Below are 24,475 nucleotides of genomic sequence, written 5' to 3'. Positions count from 1 at the left end.
TTGAATGCAGGAGTTGATTGTGCCTTTATTTCCATTTTAAGTGGAACTCAGAAAGACATTCACCATAAACGTTCAGTTGATTAATATAAAACAAAACAAAAATATTGTTCACTAATAAAGGAGGATGTTTATTTATGTTCACTCCTAGAAATAACAGTAGACTTTTCATTAACTATATAATGTCTGCTACGTTTACAAAAACATAATTACCGCTCCTCATTAAGGGTTTTCCTCACATCTCTTACCTCTGCTGTCCTCCAAGACAGAACCATATCAGGTCACTTACTTCTTTACCTTCTGAAGTGTGAAGCCATACTACTTTAGTGAATGTTTAATGCTGCATTGAACCTCGGGTTTTTAAAAACGCCATATGAATCTAAATGATTAAGGCAAGGGTGTAAATAGAGAAGCCAAGCTCTGAACCTGGGGAGACAGTGCATGTCTGCGGCCAGCTGCACCTGTCTAAGTGAGCTAAAGGAGCAGGGTCCTGGGGCCCCAAGGTGGAGCTCAGCCAAGGGGCAGCAGGAGAGGAAGGTAAAGAAGAGAAGCAGAGGTTGAGCCGAATGTGACTCCCCTGAGAAACTCTCCCTGCATGTGCTCATCGGAGCTATAAATAACTTTTATTAGGTTTAAGTGGAATTAGGTGAGACGTTGGTGGTCAGCATGCTTATATGAAGACATAGACCCTCTGACAGGAGAAGAAGTGTTAATAATAAGAGTCTTGCATACATACATACTGTACATGAACTCCCATAGTAGCTTGCACATGTGAAATGTTAAGTGATTTAAATTCATAGATTTCTCATATTTCTCTTACTGTCATTCAGTTGCCTCTCTCTAACCCAAGATTAGACTACTTTTGACAAACTCTCTAATTTGCTCTTCTAATTTGACAAACTAGTTTTGACAACACAACAAGAAAATGCGTATAATGACTACTAGCTTGTTTGATAGCCAGCTAAATATCCATGAGCTTATAGTCTCAATAGATTTGACAGCTTGGCTCCTGTCAATTTCATGGTAACTTCTGGCCCTGCTAAATTATAGCAACTGCAAAAATGTGGTAGAAGGCTTCAATTGTATAGACAAACCAAGGGGAGACGTTTTTGTGGCTACATCTATCAGTTATTCCATGCAGTCATTAACACCAATGCATATTTTCCAATTTGGTAAGTAAAGAGCACCCAAATAAAACTAAAGACTTGAGGTAGTGAAGTAAGAAAATGTAAACTTTATTACAACTTTTTAGTTCTAAGTTCTCTGATTTACAGAATAGAAAACACTTGTAATGGCACAGTCATCGTAATATGTACATTGCTGATACTGCAATAATCCAGACACTTGTGCTGTCTAGATTTTAGAGTGGCATTTAAGGCACATGGTTCGCTCAGTCCGTAGATGGACGGAATAACACATCAAAAGCTTTTCCTGTAACTTATAAGTGAACATACCACAGCATTCCATAAAAAGCATTAGATCTGGAACTAGAAAAGTTCCTCACACCAAGGGCAAGGCTGGGAAATCACAGTTTGTCTGTTGTACATTCAGCTCTAAGAGAGTTTAAGACGTCAATGTTTAGCAACATGTTACGTTGCTCTAAGACTTTTGTGTTTTTATAAGCTTCAATAGACCTGAGTGTTTCGAGTTGATACAATAAAGTAAATTGATCAAAGCGGTAAAGCATTCGCTATGTAATAAGGTCTCAGAGTCTATCAGCAATGCTGGCCGATTTAAGTTTTGAAGAACAAGTCAATCCAAAAAATTAGCTTACTAACACAGCTTAACGTTAGCTAACATTAGCTAACTAACTGTACCTACAGCAATCATGAGACACAAGTAGATACACCTTTGTGTATGTGTGGTTGAAAAGGGTTAAATATCAAATTAAGTGATCTCATTAACATAAAAGTTGCTTAGAGTGTTTAGTCAAATGAAAATTCAAACATAATTCTGCGGGGAAAAAAACCAGATCAAGAACTGTCCAATTAGTTAAGTTCAGTGAAGAGCAGAAATGTAGTCACACATCAGGATCAATAACAATTTGCCACTGCACGTTGACTTAACAGTTAGGTAGGCGTAATGCTTCAACTGAGAAATCCTAGATGGCTGCAACAAACGATTTTGAGATTTGAGAGTATCTTAATGATGTATAGAAAAATAGTTTGACATTTTGGGAAACACAGATACTTGCTTTCTTGTGAGACTAATGAAAAGATTTATACCACTCTATTGTCTCCATAGCCCAATTCAGTCTGTCTGCTCAAGGCGCAATATTTACATTTCTGTGACCTTTAACATTCACTATGTCACAGGCGTCATCAGAGGATGAAGTGATGCATCTTTTATTGCCTTTGGAGGTAGCAGCAGAGGTGTTACAGGGGCAAAACGTAATGTCGTGTAATCACACTTTGAAAAAGGCTTATGATATCCACATGCAGCCAGCAGTTAGTAAGTTCACTAAGGAGATGGTTAGCAAACTTAGCATAACAACTTGAAACATGAGGAACTGTCCATATCAAGCAAAAATTATCATTTGTTTTTAGATAAAAGAGATGAGATGTAATCTAGGTCATTTGGTAGGCTAAGTGTTGGTGTGGACCATGCTAGCTGTTCAGCAATGTGTCATTGCTAGCAGCTAAAAGCTTCCATATTGCTTAGCGTGATGCTGATCCAGCTGCATGTATTAGCTCAACATTCAAGCATAAGAGTGGTATCTGTAATTGTGTTCTCTCCACCATGCAGTAGACCTACTACCAATTAAAAGTCTCCCTTCAACCTTTTGTGGTGTCATCAACAAGGCGAGATGTTGAACTTCATTTGGCGCACATAAAATGGCACATCACCATAACATCAAGAAAGTGAGCAGCTTCTTTAAAAGCTGATACTACAGCAGGTTAGTAAGAAGGTAATAGCTCATCTTAAATTAAATATAGCCAGAGTTACAATTACAGTGGCTTGGCCTCAATCTCTTCTGCCCTACAGTACTTAGGGACATTCATACGTATCCAACAAAGTGGTATGTCGATAAATAAGTTAAACTACTCTAATAAGTGCTAGGGGGTTGTTGACTGTATTAAGTAAAGTAGTGAAAAACCATAACTTGAGGTACATTCATAAAATATCAGCCGGTCGGCTTGATAAGTTCAAGTAAAAGAATTTCTGATAAGTTATCAAGACATACAGTACCCACGGTTAGTCAGCCTCTAAACAAAGCTATGTCTGAGCTACTTTCCTCTCAATAAGCATTTCCCCCAGAAAAAAAAAACAAAATCAAAAAAAAAACAACCTGTCAAATAATTTCCGTTGTCCTTCTTTATCTTTGTTTGGTCTTCTTGAGAGATTCAGATTTTTGTAAGCAAACAAGGGGCTTGCTTTGTTCCTCCATATCAAGAGAGCCAGCAGCAACGAAAAAAATTAAAGACTTTAAAAAATGTAGTATGTAAACACACAGATTTCTCCGGAACTTACATACATACAAAAGCAGAGATGATTCAAAAAGTCCGGAAACGAATCAGCCAAGAGGTAAAACTGATTAACATTTTAAAAAAAGTGAAAAAGACATGAAGGAAAAACAAAAATCATTTTGAACTGTAAAGTGCAAGTATAAAAAAAAATGTCTACATTTCATCTCAAGACAGAGCCTTGAGACAGGCTTAATGGTCTTTAGTGGAAAAGTGCAAGTTGAGAACAGCACAAAAAAAAAAAAAAATTGATTCAAAACAGTTACAGGATAGGTCAGGTGACTCAATGGATCAGTTACGTAACTCAGCTTCTCCGTAAGAAAACAGCCACATCCTCCAGGGGCACAGGGTAGTCCTGTAGGAACGTCCCCCCATCGAACACCTGGGCATTCCGGCTGTCCTGCCACTGAAAGCCTCCGTCAGGTAAATATATATCCCTCTGCACTGCCCCCTTCTCTACCACTGGAGCCACCAGAGTCTGGAAACACACATACACAGCACAGTTAAACAAATTCAGATGTAACAGAGTAGTGGTTTAATGAGCAAGCAACATCAGATTAATGCCAGGAGGTTAGTTGATACACTATTCAGACGCCAAGAAACAAAATCCTTCCCCATCAGAACATCAAGTCACCTCGTCCCCGATGAGGAACTGGTCATCGATGGTGAAGGTCATGGGGTCACTAGGACTAAGCCACCACATCGGCCGGTAGATGGGGTTTCCTGTCATTTGCCACTCCTCTGCATACTTCTTTATCAGTGGTACCACATCCCTCTGGTGCCTCGCTATGTATGTCCGAGTCAAGTTAAGCAACTAGAGGAGAGAATAGCAAACATAATAATGAGGGTTACAGCTAAAAATTCTAAGTTAGCTCATAATAAATGACATTTCATAGCTGACATTTTGTGAGTTATTTTTTTCTTTCAGTCGGAGCCACTTATGTTTGTTATCAATATCCAGCACATAAAAACATTTCCTTAACTCAATCATCTGCCAAAACTATTCAAGGAAAAATACTACTGACAATCCGGCCTGCGAAAGACATTCATGCCATCTCTGCACCAAGACATGCAGACAGTGCCTGAAATGCCCATTATTGACTCAATAGTTTTACAATGTCCAAGTCTTTCTCCTGTCTCCCTCTGGCCAAACTGCTTCAGCATTCCTAAAAGGGTCACATCCTTTTCAGTGTCACAAGACAAAAACAAAACTTGACCGCATCTATAAAAAAAATTATTTTTACAAGTTGGGACAGAGAACATTGTAGGAATGAGCTTGAAGTCACAGCCTGATCGTGAGTGGATGGTTCTCTAATCGAGAAGGCAGGCGTGTGTGTGGCTTTGAGGTTTTATTGCTATTTGATTCCAAAGAGGTCACTGCTGTGACCTGTCCGTGACAGACTAAAGTAGCACACATTTTGGAAATAAAGGTGCCCCACATTTAAACTACAGTAAAACTAATAAAAAACACTTATGTATCATATGTCAGAGTCTCTTTTCCTTGCGGATTCCTTGAGTTCTCCTTTTATCTGAGTTTATACATTTAAGGCCACGCGAGAGACCAAAATGGAAAACATTGCTGCTGTCAAATGTCTCACTGTCCAAAAGGCTATTTTTATCTTTGTCACGCAACTCAAGTCACAACCAATATATTCTGCTCCCTCAGTTCTGTCCTTGTGGAAAAAAAGGCAGTTGATCACTCCCGCTCTGTCACACTTGTCATTTACTCATGGAAATCTTAATTGCCACAATAAAGTATTTTTCCAAGACTTGTCCTCAAATTCATTATCATTCCTGCTGAAGTGGCTCTTGAGAGTGAGCCGTAAATTTTGAGGAAGGACAGTAATGTAGAACAGATGGACTTCTAACCACAGGTGAAGTCAGGAGGGGGACAAGCCATTGCCATTCCCACTGAGCGAAAAAGAAGGAAGGGGAATGGAAAAATAATAGCCTTCAGTCTCTCCAAAAGCAGCTTCCTGTTCAAGACTCCAGTTCCCATGTTTTCAGAAGTATTGATATCTGTCACCTGTCTTTAAGCCATTGAAGGATTATTTTCCAGCAGTAAGTAAAACAGTTCACTTCTGATTTCCAGCAGAGAGGTTCAGGGTTCAGTTCTGTCCAGCAGTTCTGAGTTTTGATGGACCAGATCTCATGCTCCTATGAAAACACGCCAGTGGGAATTTCGCAGGACAGACCCTTTCACCTGAGGAGAGGCTGCTGGGTCAATAAACTCTACCCTCTCGCCCATCTATTATTAAGCAATTTAATCCACTCAACGGGAAGGTGGGATAATCTCTTTTAAGACAATAACATGGCAGCATTCACACTTAATTGTTCTCTCAATGGGAAAATCTTGCTCCAAAGCATATTTGTTACAAAGGCTACACAAGGTGAAATGGCTGTTTTTGCAATGTGTTTTTTGATGTGTTTATTTTGTACCCGGTCTTCTCCGACAACCCAGGGTGGTGTGTGGAAACTGATGACAGGAAGGAAGGCTGCAATCTCCAGCCAACGAATAAACAGCTCCTCTTCTGTGACCAGTTCTCCAGACAGAGAGCCACCTAGTTAGAGAGAAAGAAAAAAAATAAAGAAACAATAGTTTTAAAAGTTGAATAGGTGCTCAATTCTTGCAGACTCGAGAAATTGGATAATGCTAAGATATCAAGTTAGAAATCGTGTGTGAGCTGTAAAAAATGGGTCAGTTCGTTCATCTGAAACCTACAAAAAATGGACAAACCATACGCTAAGATTTTTGTTGACTCAGGAAACAAAAGTGTTAATGGTTGACTGAGTGCACTGAAAACCAAATGACAGGTAACACAGGTAATATGGCAAAAGATGCTTGATTTTACTTTTCATTCTTCTTAGGTGTCAGTTCATAACATATAAAATAACTATTTATGCGTGCAACTGGCAGTGACTGGCCCCGAGGATTTACATTTTTTGGATATTCCATAATATATCATGTATTTAAAGATTTCAAAGACCATTTGACCTTTACCTTCGTTAAGTGTCTCGAGATAAAACTTCTTATGAATTGATGCTGTACAAATAAAGATTGACTGATTGATTTGACCCAACCAATACTATACTATACTATAAACATTTCATTTTATTTGTTCCACACATGGAAATACTCACAACCCCTTCACAGAAAATGAATCAGAATGGATCAGATGCTTCAAGTTAAATTTCTTCCTCATCTTCTAAACTAAGATCAAACATTGTATGCTCTGCTTTATGTCCTGTACATAACTACCAATGTCTGTTATTTAAATAAATCTTGAAGTTTCGATAATCCTGACCTAAAAAAACGACTTGTTTGTATGCGCTCAGTAGTCCACTTAATGGATCATTCTGACTGCTCTGTGATTTCTGTAACAGAGTAAAAATCAACAACAAGCATAACCAATCATTCTTAGTCAAATTTAAGAACGGCTAATTTTTCATAAAACCACTTAACAATCGCATCATAGCTCATCATATGATAGAATTGTTGGTTATGCTATTGGTCCACTTTATGTAAAACAGATAACATAACATTTCAGACTTTGGAACAGCAAGATAGAGTTTCAGATTATTCAAACAAATATACAGTCCATGTTTGTTAATAATGGACAACAACAATGTGCGCTTGATTCTTTGTGCATTGTTTGAAATATAAAAGGAGCATTCCAGATGTGACTTTGTCAAATAGGTTGTTTTGTAACCCATAAGACATAATGATAGAAACTTTGTGAATGACCTCATTCAAAAAGTGATGCGATGTGCAATTAAAGGTGAGAAAAGTGACCCATAGGCTGTGGTATTACCTACTGCATCAGGAATGAGAAAGTTGTATCCCAGCAGAGTGTGGTGCAGCAGGGAGGGAATGATGCCCTTCAGGCCCATCAGACTCCAGTCCGACTGGAGGGGGGTCAACCTCACAAATAAAGGCTTGTGGCTGGACCTTATGCAAAAAACCAACAACAATATGAGAAAAATCAGGCTTTAAATGTAATGCTTTAGGTTGACCAATCTCAGAATGTAAACTATCCCAACATGGATGTTGGTTTTGGGGAAGCATTTCTAATATGATCAAGGCATACCGAGTCCCTGCTGTGACGATGGTGGTGTCTCCTATCCTCGTGGCCACATCTGCCAGCAGGCTAATGTAGTTGTCTCCATTGAGAGCCTGTGGCGACCGCAGTCCTTGCTCCTCAAACAGATTCCCTTCGCCCCCTTCCAGTATGACATATTCCATCCCAAGATGGGCCTGCAGGGATCCCACTCTGTCCAGAAACCAGCTCACAGCTCCTGGGTTTGTGATATTCAGCTTTACACAGAACTTCCCACGCCACTGACTCATCACAGGGACCTGAATGACGAAGAGATTATACATTCTATAAACACAATTAATTAATTATGAACTGTACTGTATTTTCTTTGTCCACAATGCTTGCTCATTATCAAACTGCAGCTTGTGAATTGATGGAAGTTGACAAACTTGAAAGGCTTTGGTGTTGGTTTCTTTTACTAAAGAATTGACTATTTTCAACATTTCAGCCTTTGAATATCAGTCTATGAATGGAACAATCACAAAGTAAAGGAAGAAGGGAATTCCTTACTTTGCAGGAGGATTTTTTATTGCTGTTACAACAACTACAAATCAGGACAGTGAGCACAGCTGAGTGCAGTAGAGGATCATGAGCCCGGACTCACCAGCTGTCCCTGAGGGGTTGAGGGCAGACTGAGCCAATAGGCCTCGGTGCCATCCATGAGGGAGGTGTGGAACTGCTTGGTGTCCACGGCCAGGAAAGGGGACAGGGTGATGGAAATGTTAAGAAGCTTGACAATTGGGAGGTCCCTGGTCATTCTCTTGGACATCCCCCTTCTCCTGCTGTTGAGGTAGTCATGGTCCTGCAGACACACAAAAACATGCACTATTAACTGCAATGCAGTCCTGAAAGGAAAAACGTAACAATCATCAAACAATACTTAGATTTATAAGCGACTAAATTTCATCTGAACAATTTACTTTCGACAATATAACAATGACAATCACTTCTCACCTGTGCGCCGATGCGAGTGGCCGCACATTCAGTAGCTCCGTCCCTGTCGTACTCGTCTTGATGTGCTATTAGCTGCATCCCTAACTGTCTGCATTGACTGTTTAATGTCTGTCCTCACATCTCTGGCACTACCTCAAACATCCCCATACATGCACAAACAACACTAACTTCTAGAAGGTCAGCACTTTGTTTCTAGGTCCGAGATGAAGCCAAATCAGCGCGAGAATGTATCGCTGCAGAACCGGTCTCTTGTACCAACCTTGAATTTCCTTCGGGATCAATAAAGTATCTATCTATCTATCTATCTATCTATCTATCTATCTATCTATCTATCTATCTATCTATCTATCTATCTATCTATCTATCTATCTATCTATCTATCTATCTATCTATCTATCTATCTATCTATCTATCTATCTATCTGTCTATCTGTCTATCTATCATATAATTCACAGATGGACCCCTGAAATCATCATAAACTGGTACAAGACATCATTTTGTATAAGGACAGGTAGCTTTTGGATGTTACACAATGGTTGCTGCAGTCGTAGCTAAGACAGCATGACCTCTGTCAGAACCAATAATATACTGTACATAATCCTTTGGAATCTATATGGTGTAAAGCACAGATTTCAAGTTACATAACGGGGGAACAAACCTTTTAAGAACACAAAGATTGAGCCATGAAAGAGAAACCTAATGTGGGAATGACGGGTGGATTAGTGCACATTATGTAATTAATATGACCATTGTTTTGTTGTCATTTTGTTCCTCAAGATAATTGAGAATAGATTTGTCAAATACTAAAAATTAAATCAGATAAATCACAAAAATTGCTAGCTTCTCAAAGAGTTGCATTTATAAACCTTTCAGTAATGACTTCAATAACATGGCAGACTTTCTTGAATTTCCCAATGTCAGCGTGTCATTTCAAATAAATACGCGGACTGGAAAAGAAAGGTTGCAGTGTGACTGATAATTTATGAATACTTGTAAAAACTGGAGTGAAAGAGAAGCTTAGTTTTAACAGACGGTCATTGTTGCCAGTCACACTTCTATACAGCTTTACACCTACACGTTTCTGGAGTTTCCATGCAGCACTGCTCGCCCGGGTAATTCTTTATGGCACTTATTAAAGGGAAGTGGGTGATGTTGAGCCAAAACTGATGTTTAATATCTCTGATTTACCAGAAAACTGGTGGTTATGGAAAACTCATGTTTACCAAATGGCATCCATCAGTATGGTGTCTATAATGAGATACCTAAACTCGACGTCCAGGTTTTGTAATAATAAATTTTTTAAAAACAACCCGAAAAACACCTCCCCCTTCTCTTTCAAGTCATAATCACCTACCTCTGTTAGTCTTGGCTGAAGTCCTGACATATCTCAACACTTACAGTTCTTTGCCATCCCACAGCTACACCACTAAGAGCAATCTGAGATCTGTGAGGAGAGATTCTGTTTGTCTTCTCTCAGCTATATTTGTTTTGTAATGGAACACAACCAGGTATTGACTTAGATCCACTTTGACTACACTCCCTCTCGTTTCCAGGCACTTCCCAGCAAGGTTCAAGGAAAGTAACTGGATAAATGTTGAATAGACAAATACTGACATGGGAGAAAAAAGAAGAAAAAGCGCCTGTCCTTTTCTTGAAAAACACCAAACATGGAGAACATTATAGCAAAATAAGTTAAGATCACCTTGAACACACAACACACTTAGGACATCGTTTCAAACGTGTCCTGCTGGTAGAATGCTCCGCACGTGCCCTTTAATCTTCTTTTTTCTACATTTTCACATTTCAGTGAACCTGTCCATCCTCCCTTCCTCTCTGCTCCAGCTCTCTGGAGATCAACTTAGAAAATCACTTTCATCTTACTCCCTGACCATTTCTGAGCCTCTGACCAATGAACCCACAGCCTCACAGCCCAGATGGTTGAAGAGGAGCTTTACAGGAGTCTACTCTTACACGGTGCAAGAATTGGGGTGCACGTTAGAGAAGAACAAGAAGATACTTGTTAAATATGTAAAATAATTTGCTTTGTTCACCACTGTTCATAAAATTGGATTTATCTGCTTAAAAGCCTGTTTTACCAATTCACTATTTTTCTAGGGCAAACTAAATACTACGAACACACTTTCACACAATTACTTAAAAATGTAGTTTAAGTTTTCAGGTGAGCTGCAAATGTCAACACAAACAAGCTCATTTTCCACTCAGATTTTATCAAGAGTTTCTCCTGTCAGCATTTTCTTCTGCAGAAAGTCCGAGTGAGTTGAGTTGAGAACACAGCAGAATATAATCAGGAGAACTGGCTTTAATCTGTACTCATTGGCTTTTCTTCTTTGAGCTTTCTTTCAACTAAGGTCTGCCTGGGTCTGCCTTTAAAAAAAATAACTCTTCAGTCTGGTGCTAGAGACAGCACAGCGCAGTATGGTGTGCAGTGGGGAGCTCGTACCATATCAGAGAGGAGGGTAGTGGAATGTTCATTGAGGCTGATGACTCCCTCCCCCAGCTGGTGTCTCTTCAGACGGTTAGAGAAAGTCCTGAGCTCCCTCTCCACTTTCGGCCCAGAATCCATGCTGGCAAGCATCTTCCAGAATGGCAGCCTGTCAGACACACAGAGCAGATCAACTGCAATTTAGAATTAGGATTTTGAATTGCACTTAACAATACTGTTCTACTGATAATATCTTAGACTTATAGGTTACAATTATGTAATCATGTGGGGACTTTAAGTCGTTAAGTCACGATGAAGTATCAACTATTTTTGGATTCTCTGATAACCCCTCAAGACAATCAAACCTCTTGCAGGTCTTCGTAGTGTATTGGAGTATTCGTCCAATTGGAGATGTTCATCCACAAAGTACATGCACTATTATAAAATATTCCTACATGCCCTGGATAAAGGATCCCTTTGAGGGGAAAATTAACAGTCCTGAACTTAAAATGCGGATGTGGAAATGCGTTTGGTAAAAACTCCCTGGTGCTACGGGGAAAGCTGCAAACCCCAGGATTCCCAATCTAAACCATACTTACCACATTGTCTTCATGTTGGGCAGCTCCCTCCTGTGCTGGGGAAGCTGTTGAACTGTTTGCTGGTGTACAGTTTTCACATCAGGGGCCACACACACAGTGTACTGTAAAGGCAGGCGCTCCATACTGGGCAGTGACTGCAAGCAGAACTGCTCTCTGCTGTCCACCCCCAGCTGCAGGGGAATATCTGGAGACACAAGCACCGCTACACCTGCATGGAAGAGGATACAATATCTCTGAAAAACCATGACATGTTTCACTTGAAACAGATATAAGCTGGGCCTTGATGCAAAGCAATAAAAAGTTGCATACGCATGAGGTGCACTGCAGATTCCTCTTATGTGACATAGTGCACGATACGTGTTAAACAGAGATCGTGATGGGGGAGACGGGTGGCGGGTTGTGGGCTGTGTCAGCTGATATTACTCAACTCAGATGTGAGAATAACACTCCCTAGTATGAAATACAGCAGTGCATGCTGAGATGAGTTTCCTCTGGCAACTTCTACCTGGGTCGGTTACACCAATGTGAGGAGGGTGAGGAAGCTGGAGTATAAATCAAAGAGGTGTTGAGGTCAAATATCTGTTTTCAGTTTTTTAAAAAACACCATCAACTATTTTCAGGCAGTGAGATGGTTCCTTTCGATTTTTGTTTCCAAATTATCTGCCATATTAATGCTTTAACAGTTGTCATTATTATCTCAAATATGACCGATTATATAATACAGTGTATCTCTCTTGTTTCTGTCTGTCTGCAAACACACTGTCTCTCTGTTTCTCTTTCCTTCTCAATTTCTCTATTGAGTCTGGTTCTGCTCAAGGTTTCTACCTGTTTACAGTTTTTCCTTTCCACTGTATCGAGTTCTTGCTTATGGTGGATTCATATTTAGACACTCTTGTCTAACAGTCTTGATCTGCTATTCATGTCATTGTCCTTATAGATAACTTTTTCTGGACGATAAGCTGCTAAATTAAAAAAAAGAATTCCTGTGATGAAATGAGTCAGCTCTCGTTTTCTAAAAAGTCTTGTGCAAAGGGAAATCCCTTGTTTCTCTCCTACTGTATGCATATATGGAGTTTCAGAAGCCATGTGCAATGATTAGATTATGTGAAGTAGATAATCGTGCCCACAGATGTAGCTGCCCTGCAAGGAATGCCTCCTTCGTCTCAGGTTACCTTTAAACCCCATCCACTTGTCACCCGTCCTACAGTAACTCCCACCCAGCTTTAACTACCTTCCCCTCTGCTTATGTCTTCAGTCCCTTTTCATGTCAGCAAGAACCACGAGCTTACATCTTCGACCTCCACACCGGGCCCTCGCTCTTGTTTTTCTGCAATTTGCCTAAAGTTGCAAAACTGGGATTGAAGTGCTCACTGAAAGGATTAGATTGCAACACTTGTTTTTTTTGAAAGAGGCAAACAGACTTTGAACCCTGTCTAAAACCTTGGCTAACTTCAGTCGCCCTCTCTGGTTTCAATAGTCTCACTGTTCTCCTGCAGGCAGGGACCATGAGCAGATATTCATGTGCCCATTTATCAGATTAATAGTTTCAGAGATCAACAGCAAACTGCATAAAGCCATAGCCGAGAGCCTTTCACCTCAGGGTGAGTCTCATGTGTTTGCAATGGATAATGTCAAAGAGATACTAGTAACTCCTCAGCAGCCTCTCACAAGGTATTAGGTCACCTCTCAAAAGCCTGTGGCGGACACATAAAAGCAGATAAATGTAGATTTGTCTCTGACACCTTTCTAATAAAGTGAAACGACAGGGCACGAAGAAACCAAAGGTGGCATGAAACTGTGCATTTTAATTATGTACCTCAAAAGTCGAGCAGAGTGTGGGGCAGGGGAGAAAATGTTACAGCTTTATGGGAGGATGGAAGAGGAATGCAGGCAGTGGAAATAGAGGCGACCCGAGTACACCAGACACCAAGAAGCCTCGTAGAATGATGCAGATACAGCAGCTTGCAAACAGTATGTGTGTGTTTTACCAAAGTGCACACAGGGTGGAAAGTGGAGCTTATGTTTTTGAGCATGACTTCTTGAGTCATGTTTTTTTTTTTTAATGGGAAATGGCACTGCTGGGCTTTAAATTAAATTGGACAGTCTGGTAGTACCTTATATTCCATCTATAACTAAATACAACATTCTTAATATTGAATACACAATATTCTGCCGTTACTGTCCCATTCACACTGCATGGACCAGTTTGAATTTCAATTACAAGGGAAACTCCTGACTGAAAATGTACTTTTAACCCAGGTTATATAGTGAAGACCTATGTATGATGCACGCACACACACACACACACACACACCTACACACACACACACACACACACACACACACACACACACACACACACACACATCTTAGCCTCAAAGATGTGTGTAGCAGGAATCAATAAGTGTTATTTAAAGAAAGTGAAGCAGGTTTGTGGCCTTGAGTTACAGCCAAAGTGGGGTGCCCAGGAGTTAAAGTTAAAGAGAGAGGGGGAGACCCTATTTTTAGAACAATTCCTTAAACACTCCAAGCTTCCCTTGAAATATTTTCCACTAGCTCTCAAAAGCGAAAACTATATGCCCGACGGAGCGTATCCTCTTACCTTTGAAGAATCAGGCAGACAGGAGTTACCATGACTGAAGTGTAGTAGTTTGACACACATGACTGATTTTAAGGTGAGTTTATGCACAAATCCAGCTACCATTCATTGCCTCCTCTCACACAAATTTAAGCACTTTTTTTTAACTGGGAACTGTCGACTTGCAAGAACAACAGAGCAGGACTTATAGGACCATAAAGACTGTGCACTTCCTCTCCCTCAGTCTGAGCTGCACGTATGTCGGTGGTAGCGTTTTTGACCTTGTACACCTTCTGAGGTATCAGGAGGGTTTAATGTGGCGTCTAGGCTGCCTGACTCTCTGCTGCTGTGTTCCAGATGGGTCTTACTCTTTTACCTGTCATATTCATTCCGTTATTTATGACACCTGCACACCATAAAAGATCTGACTGGTGTTATAAAAGGTATGCTCAACCCTAGCTGTGTGTGTGTGTGTGTGTGTGTGTGTGTGTGTGTGTGTGTGTGTGTGTGTGTGTGTGTGTGCGTGCGTGCGTGCGTGCGTGCGTGCGTGTGTGTGTGTGTAATTGTGTGTTCATGCCATAGACTGTAGACTGTTCATGCATGCATTTCCTTAACAATGGAAACTTAGTTTCTGTGCCCAACCTCAAGAAATTGATGGCCTCAAAACTGGGATTTTGCCATGGCAGTAAATTTCCAATTCCACTTATTGAAAAATAATGAAGCACTAAAGAGATGCCCTTACTTTTTGTACCAGCCATCAGTTTTATTTAAGACTCTGCTATTTGCAGTTATCACAAATAAAGAATGTGTTATTGTGACTATAAGACAAAAACATCCCACAATCAGTTACTTTGATTGATTATATTTTCTTTAACCACTTAGTGTGTCAGCTGGTCAAACTTACTATTTAAGGAGAACAGTAATAATGTAAATAATAATGTTTATGAAACAGGTTTTTGAAGAAATCAAATGTAAAACAATAAACACACAGTGAGGCTGTTGTATCAATTCCCCTGTACAAACCCCTCTCTAACGTTTCCTGCTTGTTGTCCTTGATGGAAAGTATTAGGTAGGCGATGGAGTGTGGAAAATGTTTGTGGGATGATTTTCATACATTAGGCCTTGTGTACAGAGATGACAGCTTGCTTTGACAAAGCTTCAGATGGCCAAGTGACTCATTGTTAAAGAGTTTCACTTCTGACTTGTCCACAGAGAGTGGACGCTTCCGGGCAGCTGCCGAGGAGCGCCTCAGTGACCTTTGGAGCGGCACAGGCGTGTGCATACAGTATGGGTGGCTTTTATTTATTTCTCTTAAAGTATGACGGGGATTTTTGGATAGCATAAATAAACACAATAAAGCTGATGTGGACGCTTTTGCAGTGTTGCCCATAGTTGATGGGTGATTTATACTGTATAATTAGAGGATGTTAGTCAAAGATTTGATTTGAAGCCACACATTCTTCACCTTATATGTGTGCATTTAAAAGACCTAGGAGTTTATTTCTTAGGTCAAAAAAACTCATATGGTATGTTTCCAAGCTGTTCTGGTGCTTTTAACTATATTTCATAATTATTTGTTAATTATCTGCAGGTTGTCAACATGTAAAAAAATTTAATTGGTTGATGGAAATATTTTAGAGATTCTATCGCTTTTTGTCTGTGGTTATCTTGCTTCTTTTGAAGTTGCTCACCATTTAAGGAGCAACATATCTAGAGATAGATATCAAGTGAATTAAATCATAAAACAGCCTTATATCATCAAGCATTAAGAAAACATGCTATTTTGAAGTGCTGGCTTCTCTGACAACAACACAGCAGACAGTGTCCTCCTTTCAAGTTTTGGTTCCAGTCTGAAACCAAATCTTAAAAGGTTCCAGACTGGAGCCCCGAACTGCTACCTTACCATGGTGGGGGAGTTTAAGAACCTGAATGATCCTAGGAGCTATGTTATCGGGGCTTTATAGTAAATGGTAAATGGACTTGAGTTTATAGGACCTTTTAAGTCTTCGGACTACTCAAAGCACTTTTTACACTGCATGTCACACCTACCCATTCACACCCTTTCAAACACTAATAGCAGTGGTTGCTATAATATGTATGTTGATCATCAGAGCTGACTTATCCCATTTATACACATTCACACGCCCCTGACGCAGCAGGGGGAGCAATTCGGGGGGTGTCTATCCGACACATCGGATATGTTGCTCGCAGCTGAGGATCGAACCCTCGACCTTCCGGTTGAGAGATGATGATTCCACCAACGGCAGCCAGCCATCCCGTATGCCCCAAGTAGGGTCGCCCAAGGCAAACAGGTCATAAGTGTTTCCTCTCTACTGCTGCTATCTTTTTTAATATGGCTTTCTCTTCTCTCCACCAGTTCATTCATACCACCTCCCAATCACGTCACGCCAAGCTTGATCTCCTTCTTCCACCCATCAGCCTCAGATGATATCATCAGCCATTATCCAACCAACCCCAGACTTACAGTTTTAGTTAGCTTCTTTATCCCGTCATCCTCAGACAACAGCATCCACTAACACCTCCATCAGCAATGTTTGGACTTTACAGGGGGATGGATCTTGATGCCACGCAGGACAGACATCTTTAATCAACCAGTCTTCCTGTAAAGTTCAAGTGCCAAAGATTCTCTGACAATAATTCAATATAACATTATGTAAAATGTGTATTTATCTTTGATTCATTTACTTTTCTCTTTTTATTTATTAATGGCAACAATGTTCTGACTCCACTATAGTTAATGTGTAATCATCTTCATCTTCATGAATCTGTATTGACATTGGGTCATGTGTGTAGGAGGAGAAGTTGGTGCTGTCTCGATCGAGAAAGTCTCTTTTTGGCTGAAGTGGAGGACAAAACTCCCAGAATGCACAGCGCGGTGCCGTGGCCGCCCATTTAAAGCTACAGCGCAAACATTTACCACAACAGCCATTTCCTCAACTTGTTTGAACAACTAAGAAATAACGTGAAAAGTTAAATATTTAGACTTTTGTAAAGCAATCTTCAATCAGAAAGCCTAAATACATACACAGCATAGAAAATGTATTAAAATGTAATTAAACAGGACAGTGTTAAAAGACTCAATCATGATTCAATCCAAAATAGATTGTCAAAATGTTCAGACATGATTTAGAAAAACAAAGTGTGAATCAATTTTTTGTTTGAAGTAATCACTATTTATCACAGAGTTGCTTCATATACTTCCCTCAATTCATACTATAGAGCTTAAAGCAAGCATCTTTTCTTTTTTTCTTGTTTTTCTCATAACTGTTTGTGTATAATTAGTGTTTCATTTGATCTTTGAAAGGGATGGACTCTAGGAAAGAAGCCCCTTTAGTAACTTTAACGTTTCTCTCATAACGGAAATAACAGGCATTCATTTCCAAAGTCAAAGTACCAGTATATTCACCATGTTTTTACATACCCATATAATTGTGTGACATTGTATCCTAAAGACCTCCAGTTGAGTAGATAAAGGATTAAGCCCTTAAAGCTTTGAGACAACTTTTGCTATGGGGAGTAGCTTCAGGGATCTTTAGTCTGTTCTTAGTAGCCATGTTGTTTTTGTATGGATAAAGACAGGTGCTGCTGTGACAAGTTCCTCCAGTTGGCAACACTCTCAAATATCTCTCAACTGCACAGTTGCATGTATCGTCTCTTCCATGTCTCTGCCTGTTACTTGTCAGCCTCATCTTCCTTCTGTTACTCTTTGTTCACTCACATGATTCTGGTTGATTCAGGTTTTACTGTGTGCAGTCTGTAGTCGTTTTATTGCTCTGTTGCTCTTTATTTCTGTCTATCCTCCTCATGCTTTAACTGTCCCCAGGAGACCTCTCAGGTTATCAGTCCCAGCTCAATAATCCACAACACATTTATAATGTGCTCCTGTGACTAACTAGAGTCAGTGCAGACAGGTCTCCTGCATATACAACTCACTCACATGTACAACAAAAATAAGTCACTGGGATCACACAGCGGTGAATCCTAATATTAATACATTGCATATAGCTCTCAAACTACAATATATTTGCGTTTTCCTGACATTGGGCATATAAATGCCTTTATGCAGGAGCTAAGATTTGTCAGTCCCTTTATTACAAATACAATTCACCAGAATGGTCAAGACGTGGCGTCTCTTTTCTTTTTTATTACGCCTGGAGTGCTGCCTTTCTTGAATCTGATTTTGAGGAACACAAACAGTTCATTTTCTGTGCAGAAAGAGAGTTGAAGATTATGCATATGAACTTAATACTCTGCAGAGTAAAAATGCAAACTCTGTGGGAGCATCCCTCCAATTCTTTTAGTGCACAGTCAAGTGCAGAGCAATAGGACCAGTTTTGAACACAGATAATCAAGCTCCCCTCACCTTGTGTAAGGTCATATGAGGTAAAAGCATTTTTTTCCCTCAAATAAAAATGTATTTCTTTATTTCTTTGTTGAGACAATTGCATTGACTGTTGAGGGCAAAAAAACCCCAAAACAACAAACCCAGCATCCATGTTTTGTAATATAGTTAAAATAAAAAGATTACTTTGTTTGTGTGAAATTGAAAGCCACATGTTTTCTGCAATTTTACTTTATAACAATTTATCCATAATATAGTTATGAATATGAATTATATTGAGTCTAATATTTTCCATTCTTGGGGGTTCTGCATTCAATTATATCTGGCCACTTTACATGCAAACACAATAACTTTTCACTGCCAACACTGGGAAGAAATCAATAATCTGTTTAAGACTAAGCTCTTTTTCACAATCTCTCGGTTTTCCATAATGAGCCTATTTATATCAACACATAACTGTAACTGCAACATCATGCTGTTTGTTTTTATTGCAGTTTCACATGTTAGGTTCTACTTTGGACAGAGCTGGTGGAAAGAGGAAGATTGAGCAATATGAAGCATTGAGTCTACGGTGGCCCTGAAGCCGTTTGAGAGAAGACATTCGATTTACTGTAAAGGAACTTTTCATGTACAGGTACATGGTCAGGTTTTTCCAAGATCTCACTGTAACCCTGCAGATGAAAGTCACAGTCAGAGGAGCTGAATGGTGGTGGAATTCTTAGTGTCCATGACTGACAGCAGCCATAAACATATCAGAATGTTGATTATTTTCAAATCATGAATTATTGATATTCTTTCACAGGGACCAACAATACCTGCTGGTGACTCCTGTAAACAGGGAAACAAGAGTCTTTTCAATAACGTGTATTTTATTAAAGCCTTATTTACTATTAAGCAAAATGGTCTGTGAACACAATACACCAATCCCTCATTATTGTAATAAATACATGACAAAGCACCATAAGTAATATGAATAAGGCCCACTCAAGAACATTGATTTCATGTGTTAGTTGTTGTCTGATTATTGTATCTATTGCACTGTATTATATTATACTTTATAACTGTCAACCTGCTGTTTACATAGCTCACTGCCTCTAGACACACACTTTAAATCTTCACTGATCACTTTAACCTGCCCTTCACTGCACATCATTTCTTCATCGTCCTATTTTTAAAATTGTATTCATTTTACTATTTTATTTGGTTTGTGATTTCCTTTTTTTTTTTTTTTTTGGGGGGGGGGGGGTTCTGTATCGTTGCTGCTGGAACGCCCACATTTCTTAGCTATATAATCTTATCTTATCTGACTTTGGGTTTGTGAAGGTTGTAAACAAAAAACAAAAATGTTCTTGACACACTAACCAACTCTAAAGCATGACCATTTTAGGGCTCTTTAATTTCATTTATTTATGAGCTGCTTGCATAAAGGGGAATGACAAATAGTTTACATTGGCCCTCTCCAACTTCATCCAAATCGCTTATCCATTGTGCTTAATATGCATAATGCATAATGTTTTCTACCTCTTGCAAGTGGATCGCAGATTAATGAAAATGCACCTTTAATTGTGAAAGCAACATCTGTGGCAAATGAAAACAAAAAAACTAATCAACAAACACCCTTGAACTTTAAGCAAGATATCATGTTAGTTGTACCTTTAAGGCTCCAAAAGACATTGTTTTCATTGCTGAGCATCAGTTTGCTATGTTGGGGACTATGTACAGTATGTGTTTCTCATTGGTTACTAGGAAACACTCTATCTGTTGTGGATCTCTTCGTGTGTGTGTATGTGTGTGTGTGTGTGTAGGTGTGTGTGTGTGTGTGTTTGAGCTCTGTTCAAAGCTGAACAGAGAAACAAAGGGTTACGGGGTCCTGATCACTACTGCTGTCCTCTTACAAGGTGGAGAGGGATTTAAGTCATGTGAGGCTCTTGTTAAGCCGTCCGCTGTGTTGCATAACATTTCCAAAAGCGCATCAGTGTGAACTTGTGTACAGGCATTGGTTTCTGCAGTATAAGAATGAATGTGATTACTGCCAGCAATATTGCAATGTGCATGCAAAACAGTGTTTTTCTGTCTGTTCTTGCTGAATATGTTGTAGACATACATCATGTTCATGTAAAAGCTTAAAGAAAAATTAAGATTGGTTGCAGCTCAGTGAGAAACTCTACACAGATGGCTTGTGAGAAAAGTCCCCTGGGTTAATGCTATAACGCTACCACACAAACACACCACACGTTCCTCATCCGTCATTAACTATTCACATCCGCCAGTGGTCCCTGCCTCCCCTTGTTGCCCCCGGGATAAAATCTAACACCCCCCAAAATAACCTGGTGAGTTATAAGAGTCAGCAAGGCCTTCATCCAACCTGCTCTCTTAATAGAAACAAAAGGCAATTACCTCGGCATCCCCAAGAGTTAATTTAAGATGCAAAGGTGGTTTGCTTCCCTTTGTAGTCTAATCTCCATATTAATAAACTGACGTGCCACAGACAGTGTCATGTTATACTCTATTTGTGGGGCAGCCAGGCAGTGTTTTGTTTTTAGGGATGGTGGTTCTGGAGGCAGTGAGACTGTTTCTTTGCTCAAACACAAACACAAACACGTGCATAAGGGGCTGTGGAAAGAAAACACAACAACATCCAGAGGGCTTCCCTCTCGCCCAGGGATTCACATCGCACAATGTCCACCCGCTGATGTCGGGTCAGATTTCCAAGCGCCAACAGCAAGTGTTGAAAACAGATGACCTATGTGTCATGTCAAAGACTGGAAAACATCTGTCAGACTAAAGTGTAAGGACGACCCATGACTTCACCTCTGCTGATGAAATGGTTTCCATTAACATTAAGATCTTACCTGATGAGCCCAGGAAATAACGTTCCAGAGCTGACCCGAAGCCGGAGGGATTGTCCTTGAGGTTGCTCACAGTGAATGGCTGCATGGTGGCGTTCTGATTGTTGATTGGCCAGGTCTGGCCCCGGACACTGGCACCGCCATACCAAGACACGTTGGTCATGGAAAAGCAGTCCTGTAGGGATGTCCACAATGAAAAATATAGACAGTAAAAAAAAGAGTGAAAGAGAGAATGGCTCATAAAGTTAAAAGGTGGGGGATGTTCTATCTTAAACTCTATATAGTCCAAAAGAAATACATAAAGAGTTTGAGTAGAGTTTAGGAATGTACATTTTGAGGAAAATAGAATAAAGTTTATTTTATTATTATTATTTTGAATTTAATCTAACACACATTCAAACCACCACCAATGTTTTGTGTATGTTTATCAAACTTAACACTTCGGTCCTTAAAGCAGGCTTGAGATGTAGGACAACGATGGATAATGTTTTTAATATGAATGGACATATTTGACACTCAGTTAAGGTAAATGTTACTTTAGTGAAGGAATGCAAGGCCCAAAGCAGTTTGTGTGATGCCTGGTACATTGCACTTTAGATATTACCCGTAATAGGGATTGAATGTTGGAGCCACCTAGTAAAGCAAAGTGCCTTTACTAGTAAAGCAAAGTGCCTTTACTAGGTGGGACAAATGCGCAAACACAGATCTTAATTATTGAACGTCAGCAAATGTGAGCTCTGTTAAAGAGTTTCAAACCAGGTGCCAATTGGTCACCTGAGAGGCATCAGGCAGGGTTTGGGAAAGGAAGAAATAATGACTGCTTAAGTTTGGAGAGAGTTCCTGTGAGCGGTTGTGCCACATGACAGGGAGTTATGGCAAGGAATGTTCCAGTGTAGACAGATTAACCTCCCCAAACATCCAAATAGTTAAATGCCTTTGATAATTAAGCTGGGGGAAAGTACAGTCAGTACTGTGTGCATGCAAAAAAAACAACAACCTGTGATGAAGCAGATTTGAAACAAAATGAATACCAATCAGTACAGTTTCACCAAGGACTGTGAAAAAGGTTTAGGATGAAGGAATAATGCAAACTTTAGAAAAATATAAAATCAGAGAATCATGCATGGAATTGCTTATGAAATGGTGTTTCAAAAACCCCCACATGCTCTGTTGTGATTTGAAATGGGTGATACCATTTTTAAATGATTAATAACATCAGAATTAAACATTAAACTGAATTAGAACAAAAACAGGAGCATAATCAAATGACCTTTTTGCGTTTAATGAAATATCATGGAAGACAAAATTGCTTATTTCTGAGTTTGAAGTGATTTAACTATTTAATAAAAGAGGGTAGAATCTGTGAATCCTACAAGTTTGATCAGATCAACATACTGTATTCCGACTTATTTGTATGAGAGGAAAAGGGATTGAATTTAGAATGAAGATGGGCCTTTTTGTAAAGAAAAAAAAAAGGAATTGCACGTATGCTACCACAGCTGCAATACGCATTTACAATTAAATTGTCAATTAAATCTGAAGAAACTGCAAACTGAGGCATAAAAGCTCTAAGTGCAAAATGGTATGCGCAACAACTCCATTGTAAATTGAATACTCCTATTTTGAACTGTGTTAGGCGTAATGTGGACAGTGTGCACTGCGAGTGTAACATTACCTTCAGCTCCACATGACAGTGCACCGGTGCCCAACGCATAGTGTAGCACTCTGTCTCCGTCTCCTCATTCACCTCCAGTGAGATCTTCACCTCCGCCACAGAGTCCCATGTATAGCAGAACTCTGTCTTATTGAGCCAGCACAGGTTCCTCACAAAGGGAACCTCTATGTCTGGGTTTCCCACGTTCCCGACGTCTATCTCCACATAGGTCTTGTCCTCTGTTAGTGTCTGAATGACCAGCGAGTGGGTCCGTCTCTCCCATATTAGTCCGCTAAAAGTCCCCCTGAGGATCCAGTTCTTGTTGGGCTGGTCCACTACTTGCCAGTATATTATTCCGATGGTCATGACAAAGAAGACGGCCACACCGAGACAAGCTATAGCTCCTTTCCAGGTCTCGTTCATCTCCTTCAATCCCGTGTCCCATGTTACCTCTGGGATGGGGCTAGGGTTCCTATTTCGAGCGTGGGGCATGTTGTTTTTTGAGATCAGCAAAGAATCAAATACAAAAAATGTAGAAATCTCTGTGCGTCAAAGATCTCTGTTGCTTCATCATGTCATTGTGTTTTCAGTGAGGCTACAGGGTAAACCAGCCTACTATTTTTTTTTTTATCTTTACACCGTTTACACTGGTGGCTTTTTTTGCGTAAATGTGCCAGCAACAGAGACCTGTCATGTGAAGAAAGCTGTGAGCAAAAAATAAAAATCCAAGGGAATTAATCCAGTATGAATGAATAATTGACTTACCACATACTGCTGCTGTTTTATAAGAGTTGGATTTGTCAATTGTATTGGCTGCAGTGAGCTCGTGAGCAGCCCGAAGCCGGGTTTGGCAGCAATGCCTACGAATAGCTCCTAGACGCTGTCTTGCTTGCCCTGCACTTTCTGACGTAACGCCGGGTTGTTTCTTCAGGGGAAAGGTAGAGAGAGGGAAATGGGGGGATAGGGAGGGTTTGGCTCACTTCTGGAACTGCCCGCCGAGGCAAGGAGGCCACGGACAGGCTCAACGGGAGGGACCCCCAACGCGTGCCCGCAATCTCTCCGTGCGCTCTTCGTGCGTAAAAAGTTTGAACACTTGTCATCCGGTGGTTTGGTTAACTGCCAGGCGCGTCAATTGGGCATGGCAAGGTTTGCCCAGCCTTATCCAAATTTAAGTCTTGCGGTGTAAAACATTTTAAAAAGAGCTAAGAGGGATGTCCGAAATTGATTTTGAAACCACTAGCAGGAAATCAAAGCAGTGGAATATTTTAGACTACTGCAATGTTTGTCTTTGCCTTTAGTTTAATTATACGATTATTAATCAGATCGACTTCGAGATTTAAGATATGATCAATTACTACATTTGTCACAAGAATTTGAGTGAGTTTTGAAGTGGTTTGGATGCAGGGCTTTGGTTGTATGCAGAGTTTAAAATGCTTTCGGACTGTTTTGTATATACAGTTTTGCTCAGTTTACAAAG

General features: G+C 40.0%; 1 protein-coding gene across 3 annotated transcripts; it reads right to left on the bottom strand.

Moving 5' to 3' along the window:
- Positions 1-1,211: 1,211 nt before the first annotated feature.
- On the bottom strand, positions 1,212-23,924 carry LOC306825384 (SITS-binding protein). 3 transcript variants are annotated; one of them, XM_079346093.1, is made up of 11 exons: positions 23,764-23,924; positions 23,020-23,470; positions 21,348-21,519; positions 11,555-11,762; positions 10,974-11,124; positions 8,163-8,360; positions 7,550-7,818; positions 7,274-7,410; positions 5,901-6,022; positions 4,096-4,275; positions 1,212-3,939 (listed from the first exon to the last, which is right to left on the bottom strand). In XM_079346093.1, exons 1-11 carry the CDS (start codon positions 23,766-23,768, stop codon positions 3,766-3,768), a joined length of 2,067 nt encoding a protein of 688 aa, XP_079202219.1. In that variant the 5' UTR covers positions 23,769-23,924; the 3' UTR covers positions 1,212-3,765. The 3 variants fall into 3 exon arrangements, with proteins under 3 accessions (XP_079202219.1, XP_079202218.1, XP_079202220.1); XM_079346092.1 differs by having other exon boundaries at positions 23,020-23,924; XM_079346094.1 differs by lacking the exon at positions 1,212-3,939 and having other exon boundaries at positions 4,136-4,275; positions 7,278-7,410; positions 23,020-23,924.
- Between the last annotated feature and the right edge of the window lie 551 nt (positions 23,925-24,475).

The sequence above is a fragment of the Symphodus melops genome (genome assembly GCF_947650265.1).
Source record: "Symphodus melops genome assembly, chromosome: 6".
Taxonomy (NCBI): domain Eukaryota; kingdom Metazoa; phylum Chordata; class Actinopteri; order Labriformes; family Labridae; genus Symphodus; species Symphodus melops.
This window is presented reverse-complemented; position numbering and strand designations above follow the sequence as displayed.